The sequence below is a fragment of the Oncorhynchus keta genome, chromosome 9 (genome assembly GCF_023373465.1).
Source record: "Oncorhynchus keta strain PuntledgeMale-10-30-2019 chromosome 9, Oket_V2, whole genome shotgun sequence".
NCBI classification, from domain to species: Eukaryota; Metazoa; Chordata; class Actinopteri; order Salmoniformes; family Salmonidae; genus Oncorhynchus; species Oncorhynchus keta.
Window position 1 is genome coordinate 10,831,519 of NC_068429.1, and position 13,671 is coordinate 10,845,189.

At 42.3% G+C, this 13,671-nt stretch overlaps 1 protein-coding gene across 1 annotated transcript; it reads right to left on the minus strand.

Moving 5' to 3' along the window:
* Positions 1-239: 239 nt before the first annotated feature.
* Positions 240-10,750, minus strand: reep5 (receptor accessory protein 5). Its single transcript, XM_035757791.2, has 5 exons — positions 10,519-10,750; positions 10,102-10,195; positions 7,936-8,074; positions 1,153-1,321; positions 240-620 (listed from the first exon to the last, which is right to left on the minus strand). Exons 1-5 carry the CDS (start codon positions 10,643-10,645, stop codon positions 565-567), a joined length of 585 nt encoding a protein of 194 aa, XP_035613684.1. The 5' UTR covers positions 10,646-10,750; the 3' UTR covers positions 240-564.
* Between the last annotated feature and the right edge of the window lie 2,921 nt (positions 10,751-13,671).

Genomic DNA, 13,671 nt, shown 5'->3' on the forward strand with positions numbered 1-13,671 from the left:
TTGGATTTTGTATCAGCAAATCAATCCTTCTCCATGTAAAGTTAATCTTCTATCAGTATCTTTCTTCTATAAGCAGGCCCCAATTTACAGGGGAGGTTCAGGTATGCAAATCAAAACAGTAAATCCAGCCAAAATGTTAGCTTTTGGTCTAGTACACGTCACAAACTCTCTGCCAAAAATAATATTGTAAAAAAGACCATTCATAATGAGGAGAAAAACAATGGAGAAATAACAGCAAGTTTCTTTTTTATTTTTTTGGTACTTAAAGCGTAGCAGGAGGGGAAACATCACTGGCTCATTACAGCCGAAAGGTACGCAAACAAGTTAAAGGTTTCAAACGGTTTTACATCACTCTTGGATACGTGACCATCTATCGCTGTTTTTTTTTTTTTTTTTTTTTTTACAGACAAACTGTGCAAGACCAAGATGCTATCCTTCAGATAATTTATAAAATAATAAACAATAAAAAAAAATCCAAGGCAACATTTATTGAGCTGTGTAACACAGTCCACTCCAGAGATGACAATGCTGTTGAACTTTGGGAACTTTGTCCTCGCGTCGCCTTTAGGAGTCCTTCTTCATCCCCTCCTCCCACATTATGTTCGCCGTCGCTTTCTTCGCTGTGGAACAAAAACATTACACTTTAGACGTAAGAGGCATACCTAAACAACTCTGCCTGTCTGTCAATAGGCCTACCTCAACACCGTCTGCCTATCAAGAGGCCTACCTCAACACCGTCTGCCTATCAAGAGGCCTACCTCAACAACACCGTCAGTCGGTCTGTCAGAGAAGCAGTCACAGACAATTTGACAATGAATGGTCAAGACCAGAGCATTCCAATTAATGTGATGCTGACCTTTTAAAATTGGACATATCAACAATGGCCATTTAAAATCTGTCAATGTGACAGGTTCACCGTTCCTCAATAATGCAATGAAGAAAACATGTTGCATTTCCGAAAACTGTCTGAACCCATTCCTCAACCTGTTGGAGTGAAAGGCATCACCGTCAGCTACTTTCAAATAGCAGATGCTGCATATTAAATCCTTTAAAATGGTAAAGATAAGATTCAAAAGGGCAAAAGCTGAGACGGTTTTAAAAAGGATTCATCGTATTTCAGAGAGACCTTAAACAGATGCCCGGTGTGCCTACCTTCATCTTTGAACTTGTCCGCAGCCTCTGTCGCCTTGCCCTTGAGGTCCTTGGCTATGTTGTCAATCTTGGACTCGTGCTTGAGGAAGATGGGGCGGATGATCCGCGTGTATATCTGGATGGAGCCGTTAGAAGGAGTTGGAGCCATGCACCACACCAAGAAGGCACACTGAGGGGAAACAAACAAAAGAACGTTCTCACCCAATGCTTCCAGAAAACGCCGCCAAGAATAAATCTCTGAGTAAGTGCTCTAGCAAATTACACAAGCTGGCAGGCTTGAGCTCCGTTGCCATGGAGATTTAGATGGGAAGGAAATAAGTACATCTGCTTCATACCAGCACATGATGGATGTAGATTAAGGAAGGAGATTAAGTTATTGAATCGAGTCAATATAATGTTATGATTTAACATACTTTTAATACCTTAACGATGAGCTACTGTGCCTTCAGAAAGTATTGCACCCCTGGACTTTTTCTAAATGTTGATGTGTTACAGCCTGAACATAAAATGTATTAAATAGATTTTGTCGTCACTGGCCTAAACACAATACCCAATAACGTCAAAGTGGAACTATGTAGAAATGTTTACAAATTAATTACAAATTAAAAGCTAATGTCTGGAGTCAATAAGTATTCAACTCCTTTGATATGGAAAGCCTAAATAAAGTTCAGGAGTAAAAATGTGCTTAACAAGTCACATAATAAGTTGCATGAACTCGCTCTGTGTGCAATAAGTGTTTACTTTTTTTATGTGTATCAATACAAAGATACAGGCATCCTTCCTAACTCAGTTGCCGGAGAGGAAGGAAACCACTCAGGGATTTCACCATGAGGCCAATGGTGATTGTAAAACAATTACAGAGTTTAATAGCTGTGATAGAAAACTGAGGATGGATCAACAGCATTGTAGTTACTCCACAATACTAACCTAATTGACAAGAGTGAAAAGAAAGAAGCCTGTACAGAATCAAATATTCCAAAATATGCATCTTGTGTGCAACAAAGGAAAAATAATACTGCAAAAAATGTGGCAAAGCAATTAACTTTCTGTCCTAAATGCTAACTTATGTTTGGGGAAAATCCAACACATTACGGAGTACCACTCCATATTTTCAAGGATTTTTTATTTCACCTTTATTTAACCAGGTAGGCTAGTTGAGAACAAGTTCTCATTTACAACTGTGACCTGGCCAAGATAAAGCATAGCAGTGTGAACAGACAGCAACACAGAGTTACACATGGAGTAAACAATAAACAAGTCAATAACACAGTAGAAAAAAGTAGTCTATATACATTGTGTGCAAAAGGCATGAGGAGATAGGCGAATAATTAGAATTTTAGCAGATTAACACTGGAGTGATAAATTATCAGATGGTCATGTGCAGGTACTGGTGTGATACTGGTGTGCAAAAGAGCAGAAAATTAAATAAATAAAAACAGTATGGGGATGAGGTAGGTAAATTGGGTGGGCTATTTACCGATGGACTATGTACAGCTGCAGCGATCGGTTAGCTGCTCAGATAACAGATGTTTAAAGTTGGTGAGGGAGATAAGTCTCCAACTACAGTGATTTTAGCAATTCGTTCCAGTCACAGGCAGCAGTGAACTGGAAGGAAAGGTGGCCAAATGAGGTGTTGGCTTTAGGGATGATCAGTGATATACACCTGCTGGAGCGAGTGCTATGGGTGGGTATTGCCATCGTGACCAGTGAACTGAGATAAGGCGGAGCTTTACCTAGCATGGCCTTGTAGATGACCTGGAGCCAGTGGGTCTGGCGACGAATATGTAGCGAGGGCCAGCCGACTAGAGCATACAAGTCGCAGTGGTGGGTAGTATAAGGTGCTTTAGTGACAAAACGGATGGCACTGTGATAAACTGCATCCAGTTTGCTGAGTAGTGTTGGAAGCAATTTTGTAGATGACATCGCCGAAGTCGAGGATCGGTAGGATAGTCAGTTTTACTAGGGTAAGCTTGGCAGCGTGAGTGAAGGAGGCTTTGTTGCGGAATAGAAAGCCGACTCTTGATTTGATTTTCGATTGGAGATGTTTGATATGGGTCTGGAAGGAGAGTTTGCAGTTTAGCCAGACACCTAGGTACTTATAGGTGTCCACATATTCAAGGTCGGAACCATCCAGTGTGGTGATGCTAGTCGGGCATGCGGGTGCAGGCAGCGATCGGTTGAAAAGCATGCATTTGGTTTTACTAGCGTTTAAGAGCAGTTGGAGGCCACGGAAGGAGTGTTGTATGGCATTGAAGCTCGTTTGGAGGTTATATAGCACAGTGTCCAATGACGGGCCGAAGGTATATAGAATGGTGTCGTCTGCGTAGAGGTGGATCAGGGAATTGCCCGCAGCAAGAGCAACATCATTGATATATACAGAGAAAAGAGTCGGCCCGAGAATTGAACCCTGTGGCACCCCCATAGAGACTGCCAGAGGACCGGACAGCATGCCCTCCGATTTGACACACTGAACTCTGTCTGCAAAGTAATTGGTGAACCAGGCAAGGCAGTCATCCGAAAAACCGAGGCTACTGAGTCTGCCGATAAGAATATGGTGATTGACAGAGTCGAAATCCTTGGCGCGGTCGATGAAGACGGCTGCACAGTACTGTCTTTTATCGATGGCGGTTATGATGTCGTTTAGTACCTTGAGTGTGGCCGAGGTGCACCCGTGACCGGCTCGGAAACCAGATTGCATAGCGGAGAAGGTACGGTGGGATTCGAGATGGTCAGTGACCTGTTTGTTGACTTGGCTTTCGAAGACCTTAGATAGGCAGGGCAGAATGGATATAGGTCTGTAACAGTTTGGGTCCAGGGTGTCTCCCCCTTTGAAGAGGGGGATGACTGCAGCAGCTTTCCAATCCTTGGGGATCTCAGACGATATGAAAGAGGTTGAACAGGCTGGTAATAGGGGTTGCGACAATGGCGGCGGATAGTTTCAGAAATAGAGGGTCCAGATTGTCAAGCCCAGCTGATTTATACGGGTGCAGGTTTTGCAGCTCTTTCAGAACATCTGCTATCTGGATTTGGGTAAAGGAGAACCTGGAGAGGCTTGGGCAAGGAGCTGCGGGGGGGCCGGAGCTGTTGGCCGAGGTAGGAGTAGCCAGGCGGAAGGCATGGCCAGCCGTTGAGAAATGCTTGTTGAAGTTTTCGATAATCATGGATTTGTCGGTGGTAACCGTGTTCCCTAGCCTCAGTGCAGTGGGCAGCTGGGAGGAGGTGCTCTTGTTCTCCATGGACTTCAGTGTCCCAGAACTTTTTGGAGTTGGAGCTACAGGATGCAAACTTCTGCCTGAAGAAGCTGGCCTTAGCTTTCCTGACTGACTGCGTGTATTGGTTCCTGACTTCCCTGAACAGTTGCATATCGCGGGGACTGTTCGATGCTATTGCAGTCCGCCACAGGATGTTTTTGTGCTGGTCGAGGGCAGTCAGGTCTGGAGTGAACCAAGGGCTGTATCTGTTCTTAGTTCTGCATTTTTTGATCGGAGCATGCTTATCTAAAATGGTGAGGAAGTTACTCTTAAAGAATGACCAGCCTTCCTCAACTGACGGGATGAGGTCAATGTCCTTCCAGGATACCTGGGCCAGGTCGATTAGAAAGGCCTGCTCACAGAAGTGTTTTAGGGAGTGTTTGACAGTGATGAGGGGTGGTCGTTTGACTGCGGCACCGTAGCGGATACAGGCAATGATGCAGTGGTCGCTGAGATCCTGGTTGAAGACAGCGGAGGTGTATTTGGAGGGCCAGTCGGTCAGGATGACGTCTATGAGGGTGCCCTTACTTACAGAGTTAGGGTTGTACCTGGTGGGTTCCTTGATGATTTGTGTGAGATTGAGGGCATCTAGCTTAGATTGTAGGACTGCCGGGGTGTTAAGCATATCCCAGTTTAGGTCACCTAACAGAACAAACTCTGAAGCAAGATGGGGGGCAATCAATTCACAAATGGTGTCCAGGGCACAGCTGGGAGCTGAGGGGGGTCGGTAGCAGGCGGCAACAGTGAGAGACTTATTTCTGGAGAGAGTAACTTTCAGAATTAGTAGTTCGAACTGTTTGGGTATGGACCTGGAAAGTATGACATCACTTTGCAGGCTAACCCCTCCCCCTTTGGCAGTTCTATCTTGACGGAAGATGTTATAGTTGGGTATGGAAATCTGAATTTTTGGTGGCCTTCCTGAGCCAGGATTCAGACACGGCAAGGACATCAGGGTTAGCAGAGTGTGCTAAAGCAGTGAGTAAAACAAACTTAGGGAGGAGGCTTCTGATGTTGACATGCATGAAACCAAGGCTTTTTCGATCACAGAAGTCAACCAATGAGGGTGCCTGGGGACAGCAGTAGATGAAACAGGGGAGCCGCCACTACGCGAGTGACATGGCGTTTAAAGTTAGTAGCCCTGGGCTAGTAGGAGCGTCTGCTCCGACGGAGGCCGGGTGAAGGCACAGCAGATGGAGTATTCATCGGCAGACCAGTCGTGGTGGTGCGGCGGGGCACCGTGTCGACAGAGTTTGCTAGCCGGGAGATGTGCCTGGCTCACGGCTAACTGGTGCTAGCTTCGTGCCAGTGGCGTTAGCCACTATATCCAATCGGTAGCAGCGGTGATCCGGTGCCAAGGTCCAGAGTTTACAGCAAGGATCCGGTGGAGTTTTGGGCTCTAGCCGTGTATGAGTGGGGTTTGTGTGAACAGCTGAGTAGGCCGGGAGGTGGGCCTCGGGGATAGCTTCGGTACTGGGTGCCACAGTGAGTGAAAGCTAGCTGTGAGCTTGCTAGCTGTAAGCTGTGAGCTAGCTAGCTGCAAGCTGTGAGCTAGCTAGCTGCAAGCTGTGAGCTAGCTAGCTGCAAGCTGTGAGCTAGCTAGCTGCCAGTTAGCTGTGAAGATCAGAAGTAGTGGTCCAGGGATTACGGCAGGAATCCGGCATTGTTGTGGAGAGACAGTCCGATATTGGTAGACTAGCGAGTATTACCCAGGCTAAAAACAGGGCTGGTATCTGTGCAGAAGTTAAAAGCCGCTAGAAGTGGTTAACAATGACTAAATAGCTTGTAGCTAATTAGCTGGTTAGCTTCTGGAGATTCTTGAATGTGTTCTAAAATTGAAAATAATAGCGATTCCGTATCACATTGGGTGAGGCAGGTTACCGGAAGGTATAATCGAATAAAAAAATTGAAATGAGATTGAAAATAAATTGAAATATATATATATATATACAAAAAAATACGAAAAATACAAAAGTACAAAACAAACACGTCTTCACTGCTACGCCATCTTGGATAGTGGTAACTGCATCATGTTATGGGTATGCTTGTAAATTGTTAAGGACTTGGAGGTTTAAAAAAAAGAACGAAAAAAAAAGAAACAGAATGGAGCTAAGCACAGGCAAAATCCCAGAGGAAAACTTACTTCAGTCTGCTTTCCACCAGAAACTGGGAGATAAATAAAAAAATTCAGCTGGACAAACCTAAAATACAAGGCCAAATCTAACCTGGAGTTGCTTACCAAGAAGACAGTGAAAGTTCCTGAGTGGCCAAGTTACATGTTGCAAGACCTGCAAGTCTCTTCTTCTTATTGGTGTCTTGTAGTAGTGGTTTCTTTGCAGCAATTTGACCATAAAGACATGTTTTCCTCTGAACAGTTGGATGTTGAGATGTGTCTGTAACTTGAACTCTAAAGCATTTATTTGGGCTGTAAATTTCAGAGGCTGGTAACTCTACTAAACTTATCCTCTGCACCAGAGGTAACTCAGGGTCTTCCATTTCTGTGGCGGTCCTCATGAGACACAGTTTCATCATAGCGCTTGGATGTTTTTTGCGACTGCACTTGGAGAAACTTTCAAAAGTTCTTGAAATTTTCCAGATCAACTGACCTTTGTTTTAAAGTAATGATGGACTGTTGTTTCTCATGGCTTATTTGAACTGTTCATGCCATAATATGGACTTGGTCTTTTACCAAATAGGGCCATCTTCTATATACCCCGCTACCTTGTCACAACACAACTGATTGGCTCAAATGCATTAAGAGTTAACTTTTAACAAGGCCCACCTGTTAAATGAAATGCATTCCATGTGACTACCTCATTAAGCTGGTTAAGAGAATGCCAATAGTGTGCAAAGCTGTCATCAAGGCAAAGGGTGACTATTTGAAGAATCTCAAATATAACATTTTATGATTTGTTTAGCACTTTTTTGGTTACTACATGATTCCATATGTGTTATTTCATAGTTTGTGTCTTCACTATTATTCTACTATGTATAAATAGTCAAAATAAAGAAAAAGTATGTGTTCTAAAACTTTTGACCGGTAGTCTAGCTCCAGAGAAACTGCATTGCGTGCATTGAGTGATTTAGTCATTTAAAACAAACAAAAAAAGAACTGCAATGTTTTTTCTTCATCAATTGTTTTACACATTTTAGCATTGTTCTTCTACTTTGACATTACTTTTGTGTAGATCGTAGACAAAATTAGAATTAAAACTATTTTAATCCCACTAACAACAAAATGTGGAAAAAGTCAAGGGGTGTGAATACTTTCTGAAGGTACTGTAAGTGATTTATTTTCAGAATTCACACCTTTTGAAGTTGAAAACATTTCAGCCAATTATTTAACTATGGAGTGTGTTTGGATGTTGGCAACTGTGTGCAGAAGGTTTCACAATAGCAGGACAGTTTGACAAATGAGGGTGTGTGCACTGCACATCATGCCCTCAATGTTAATCTCATCAAATAGTATCAAAGATTAGGAAACCACTGTTACTTCAGGACCTTGAGGTTAAGGACAAACACCAGTAGGCATTACCTTTCCCATGTAGTAAAATGGGAACCAGGACAGGAAGATGTCAGCAAAGAACTCTGCCACGCTGAACACTCCATACACCACCCAGTAGGTCAGCCATTTTGTGTCATCATCTTTGGTTTCACTCTCAATGGCTTTGATCCTGCAATTAAAGGATAAGTCCATGTTAGCGACAGGATGCCTAGAAGCATAATGGAAAAGTATTATACAAGATGACATGAACACACTGAGCAGATTTCATAACAAACACAAATTCGCATTGATTTTATATTTGGGAAAGAATAGCCAGGCTGTTAAGCTACAGGCTAAAGAAAGAACATAATAGATACCATACGGCCTAACAACTAGGTTTCCATGGTAATATTTTAACTCACGAGTGGGAGTTCAGAGCAAATTGTGAGTCTTGTCTCAATGTTTTGCATGCCAAATAAGAGTGAGTGTTCCATTTTTATCTTTGAACAGCATTTGCGTTGTTTCACTGTGTGCGCTGACGTTTGTAAACTCATCCATATCTAAACAAGTTATGAATTTAATAATATAACTTGTTGTACGAGGATAACACTATACGTCAGAGTTCAGTTGAACTTTGTCCAGACATGCAGAGTTAATCACAAGGAGCAACTGTGGTTGGGACCAACTGAAATGACTGAGTCACTTACATTTTGTTTCTGTGGTTAATCATGTGCATCTGGATTTTCCTCTCTGTGCTTATTGCCCAGTCTCTTGCAACACTCCACAAGAGCAGCAGTAGCCTCATGGCTGCTTTTCCCCACATTTGGGCCTACATGTTGAATAACTAAAATATTGTACTCATTGCAGATCCATACGGTAAGTGTGTCTGGGAGAAAATGTGATCTCCTCACCCCGAGGAGTGATTTTATATAATTCAGTTGGAATCAATTAGATCATCCACACCAAAAAAAAGTGTTAGATTGAAACATTAAAATGTTACAACGGTTTTTGCACAATAGAGAGCGGAACCACAACACAAAGTAGCCAGTTAATCATGTGGCAATACATTTAATAGGATTACGGCTATAGCATATTGCTGCACTAAGTATTTTACTCAACTGTAGACACAGGAAACCATACATTACTACCTTATGAAAGATGCCTTTAACCCATAACAGTTTAAGCCTCTGGGAGGAGGGGGGTTCTAGTATGCTATATGGAATTGTTTTAAGGTCATACAAGGATAATCTTGGTATTTGATTTTGAATTTTAAGACCCCTTAATGCATAATATAATAATAATAATAATAATAATTAAATATTTTAATAATTATTTTTGTCCTTACTGCCATTAGCCCATACAAACGCATTCACTACACGGAACAACAGATTGTAGTCCGCTGCCCCACTCAAAAAAAGAACGTTTGTTCTTTAGTGTCTGTCCTATAGGCCAAATCGTTTGGACGCTACAGACGATTTTGAGAGATTTCCGGGGCGTCTCATGGTCCGACAAACACCGCTCTCGCTCTGCCACCTTTCACCGCAGACACGGAAGTGCAACGTTGGCGGATGTGGTGGATTGAGCCGCAACCAATGCAAAATAAAAAACATCTCTGTAGTTGAAATTGACATATTCTTATAGGGATTTTTGTATTGTGCTAATTAGATTTCCGCTGAGGCGAGAACATCGACTCTAGGTTTTTTAAAAAGGTGATATCAAACACACACCCGACCTGCAGACAAAATTGTCTACAATTGGACCTTAGTATGTAACAACTTGTAGTAAGATGCTGCTGGCATATTGCCGAGTACTTTACCAGTGCCATTCAAAGAATCCTGACTCTCAAGCTAATAGTAAGGTAAACATGCACTTTGGACCCAGACATTATTCTTCAGCATGGGCTACTGTATGACTAACGTTACATTGGTAACACCCATCAAGCAAAATGTGTTTAAAATTATTCACAAGATCAAATAGGCTCTCTCCGTGCAAAGTGGGCGATTGATTCCCAGTTGGGCCTTGTTTTCTGTGGGCAATGTTGAAATAGCATAGTGATATTGTGTTAATGCTATTGGGCGTGCGTGTGAGGAACAGGGTAGGGTGGGTCATATATGACGCAATTCCTTTTTTTTTTTTGGCCCAGAACAGGGCAGCAACAATTTTATATTTGGATTGCTATCCTAAATGACCAATTTATGAGAAGAAAAAAAGACTTACGATATGTAGGCTGGATAAACAAATCCGATGAGGTTGCACAGTAGGGAGGCTCCATACCCAATAACCAGGTAAATTGCGAGAATGACGACGACAACTGCAAGATAATAACATCTGTTTATTAGCCTACAGGCTACAAATATGTCATCGATTAATATAAGTGATTGTCTAAATATCATCTAGTCAAACAATAAAAATGGTGTACAGTATGCTCATGTGGAAACGTATTGTATTCTGACAAAGCCCATCAAAACGTACAACAATTTGATCAGAATATTGACTTGACGTTATTTGTCAAAATAACAAACTGCCACGACCGATGCAGGCTGTGTTACCAGAACTCTTACAGCATACCCTAATTTTATTTTCAATAAATAGATCCCTTGTGCTCCCCCCATCTCATAACAGCAAAATACTTACCGATTGCGATGTAGGCCCTGTTTACTCCAGTTTTAGCTTCTATCTTTGCCAATGCATCGGTCATGAAATTCTTTTCATGAAGAAACTTGTCGAATCTCTCTTTTATGTCCTGTACCATTGCTGCCATGATTTTCGTGTTGTATGGTGCTGGTTGGCTATTGAACTGCGACACCCATGCAACTCTATCCTGCTTCTTCTCGCTGTTCAGAGTAAATGAATGGAAGCACCGCCAGAATCACACTGAACGATACGTCACTGCAATATGTCTACAGCCACACCCAATACTTTGATGACATTGCTAAATTGTATAACATCAAATTGTATTTGTCACATGCGTCTTAAACAACAGGTGTAGACTAAACGTGACATGCTTACTTATAGGGCCTTTCCAACCATTCCAGTGTTTTACTTGCTATATTGTATTTACTTTTCCACCATGGCCTTTTTTTGCCTTTACCTCCCTTATCTCACCTCATTTGCTCACATCTTTATTTTGGCCAGGTCGCAATTGTAAATGAGAACTTGTTCTCAACTTGCCTACCTGGTTAAATAAAGGTGAAATAAACAAATACAAATATAAATACACAAGCAATAAATACACAATGACAAACGATTTTCTATATACACAGGGTATTTGTATTTGTATTTATTATGGATCCCCATTCGCTGCTGCCTTATCAGCAGCTACTCTTCCTTGGGTCCAGCAAATTAAGTACTAAATCCATGTGTATGTACAGTGTGTATGTTATCTTGTGTGTGTGTGTGTGTGTGTGTGTGTGTGTGTGCATGTGTCTGTGCCAACGTTTGTGTTGCTTCACAGTCCCCGCTGTTCCAGAAGGTGTTTTTTTAATCTGTTTTTTAAATCTAATTTTACTGCTTGCGTCAGTTACTTGATGTGGAATAGAGTTCCTTGTATTCATTGCTCTATGTAGTACTGTGTGCCTCCCATAGTCTGTTCTGGACTTGGGGACTGTGAAGAGACCTCTTGTGGCATGTCTTGTGGGGTATGCATGGGTGTCCGATGCATTCAGGTGCATTCAACATGTGCATTCAACACCTCTCATAAATAAAAGTAGTGCATTCAACATGTCAATACCTCTCATAAATAAAAGTAGTGATGAAGTCAATCTCTCCTCTACTTTCAGCCTGGAGAGACTGACATGCATATTATTAACATTAGCTCTCTGTGTACATCCAAGGGCCAGCCGTGTTGCCCTGTTCTGAGGCCCAGCTGTGCTGCCCTTTTCTGAGGCCCAGCCGTGCTGCCCTGTTCTGAGGCCCAGCCGTGCTGCCCTGTTCTGAGGGCCGGCCGTGCTGCCCTGTTCTGAGCCAATTACAATTTTCCTAAGTCCTTTTTTGTGGCACCTGACCACACGACTGAACAGTAGTCAAGGTGCAACAAAACTAGGGCCTGTAGGACCCTGCCTTGTTGATAGTGTTGTTAAGGCAGAGCATCGCTTTATTATAGACAGACTTCTCCCCATCTTAGCTACTACTGCATCGATATGTTTTAACCATGACAGTTTACAATCTAGGGTTACTCCAAGCAGTTTAGTCATCTCAACTTGCTCAATTTCAACGTAATTTATTACAAGATTAAGTTGAGGTTTAGGGTTTATTGAGTGTTTTGTTCCGAATACAATGCTTTTAATTTTAGAAATATTTAGAGCTAACTTATTCCTTGCCACCCATTCTGAATCTAACTGCAGTTCTTTGTTGAGTGTTGCAGTCATTTCATTCGCTGTAGTAGCTGACGTGTATAGTGTTGATGTGACGGATGTGAAATGGCTGGCTAGTTAGTGGTGGTGCGCGCTAATAGCGTTTCAATCGGTGACATCACTTGCTCTGAGACCTTGAAGGCAAGGGCCGTGGCTTTTGTGGAGCAATGGGTAACGATGCTTCGTGGGTGACTGTTGTCTGTGTGCAGAGGGTCCCTGGTTCGAGCCCGGGTATGGGCGAGGGGGTGGATGTAATGTTATAATGTTACATTGAGTCATCCGCGTACATAGACAATCTGGCTTTACTCAAAGTCAGTGGCATGTCGTTAGTTAAAATTGATAAAAGCAAGGGGCCTAAACAGGGGAATTCCTGATTCTAACTGGATTATATTTGAGAGGCTTCCATTAAAAAACACCCTCTGTGTTCTGTTAGACAAGTACCTCTTTATCCACATTATAGCAGGGCGTGTAAAGCCATAACACATAAGTTATTCCAGCAGTAGACTATGATCGATAATGTCAAAAGCTGCACTGAAGTCAATCAAGACAGCCCCCACAATCATTTTATCATCAATTTCTCTCAGCCAATCATCAGTCATTTGTGTGCTGTGCCAGTATCGAGTCGATGTGCAAGGGTACGTACGAGGTAATTGAGGTATATATTGTACCAGTCAAAAGTTTGGACACTTACTCATTCAAGGGTTTTTCTTTATTTTTACTATTTTCTACATTGTCTGCACTATTATTCTACAACAAAACAATTAAATAACACATATTGGAATCATGCAGTAACCAAAGATGTGTTAAACAAATCAAAATATATTTCAGATTCTTCAAAGTAGCCACCCTTTGCCTTGATGACAGCTTTGCACACTCTTGGCATTCTCTCAATCAGCTTTACCTGGAATGCTTTTCCAACAGTCTTGAAGGAGTTCCCACATATGCTGAGCTCTTGTTGGCTGCTTTTCCTTCACTCTGCTGTCCAACTCAGCACAAACCATCTAATTTGGGTTGAGATTGGGTGATTGTGGTGGCCAGATAGTCCTGATGCAGGACTCCATCACTCTCCTTGGTCAAATAGCCCTTACACAGCCTGGAGGTGTGTTGTCATTGTCCTGTTGAAAAGCAAATGATAGTCCCTCTAAGCGCAAACCAAATAGGATGGCGTATCACTGCAGAATCCTGTGGTAGCCATGCTGGTTAAGTATGCCTTGAATTCTAAATAAATCACTGACAGTGTCACCAGCAAAGCACCATCAAACCTCCTCCTCCATGTTTCACGCTGGGAATTACACATAAGGAGATCATCCAATCACCTACTCTGCATCTCACAAAGACACAGCGGTTGGAACCAAAAATTTCAAATTTGGACTCATCAGACCAGAGGACAGATTTTCACTCGTCTAATGTCCATTGCTTGTGTTTCTTAGTCCAA

What these genes read in the sequence shown, in the direction of transcription:
- reep5 (XM_035757791.2), bottom strand. Translation starts at nt 10,645, where the DNA reads ATGGCAGCAATGGTACAGGACATAAAAGAGAGATTCGACAAGTTTCTT. An exon ending in CAGGGCCTACATCGCAATCG is followed by an intron (nt 10,196 to 10,518) that starts GTAAGTATTTTG and finishes ATTATCTTGCAG; the next exon opens with TTGTCGTCGTCATTCTCGCA. An exon ending in CATTTTACTACATGGGAAAG is followed by an intron (nt 1,322 to 7,935) that starts GTAATGCCTACT and finishes GTTTCCCCTCAG; the next exon opens with TGTGCCTTCTTGGTGTGGTG.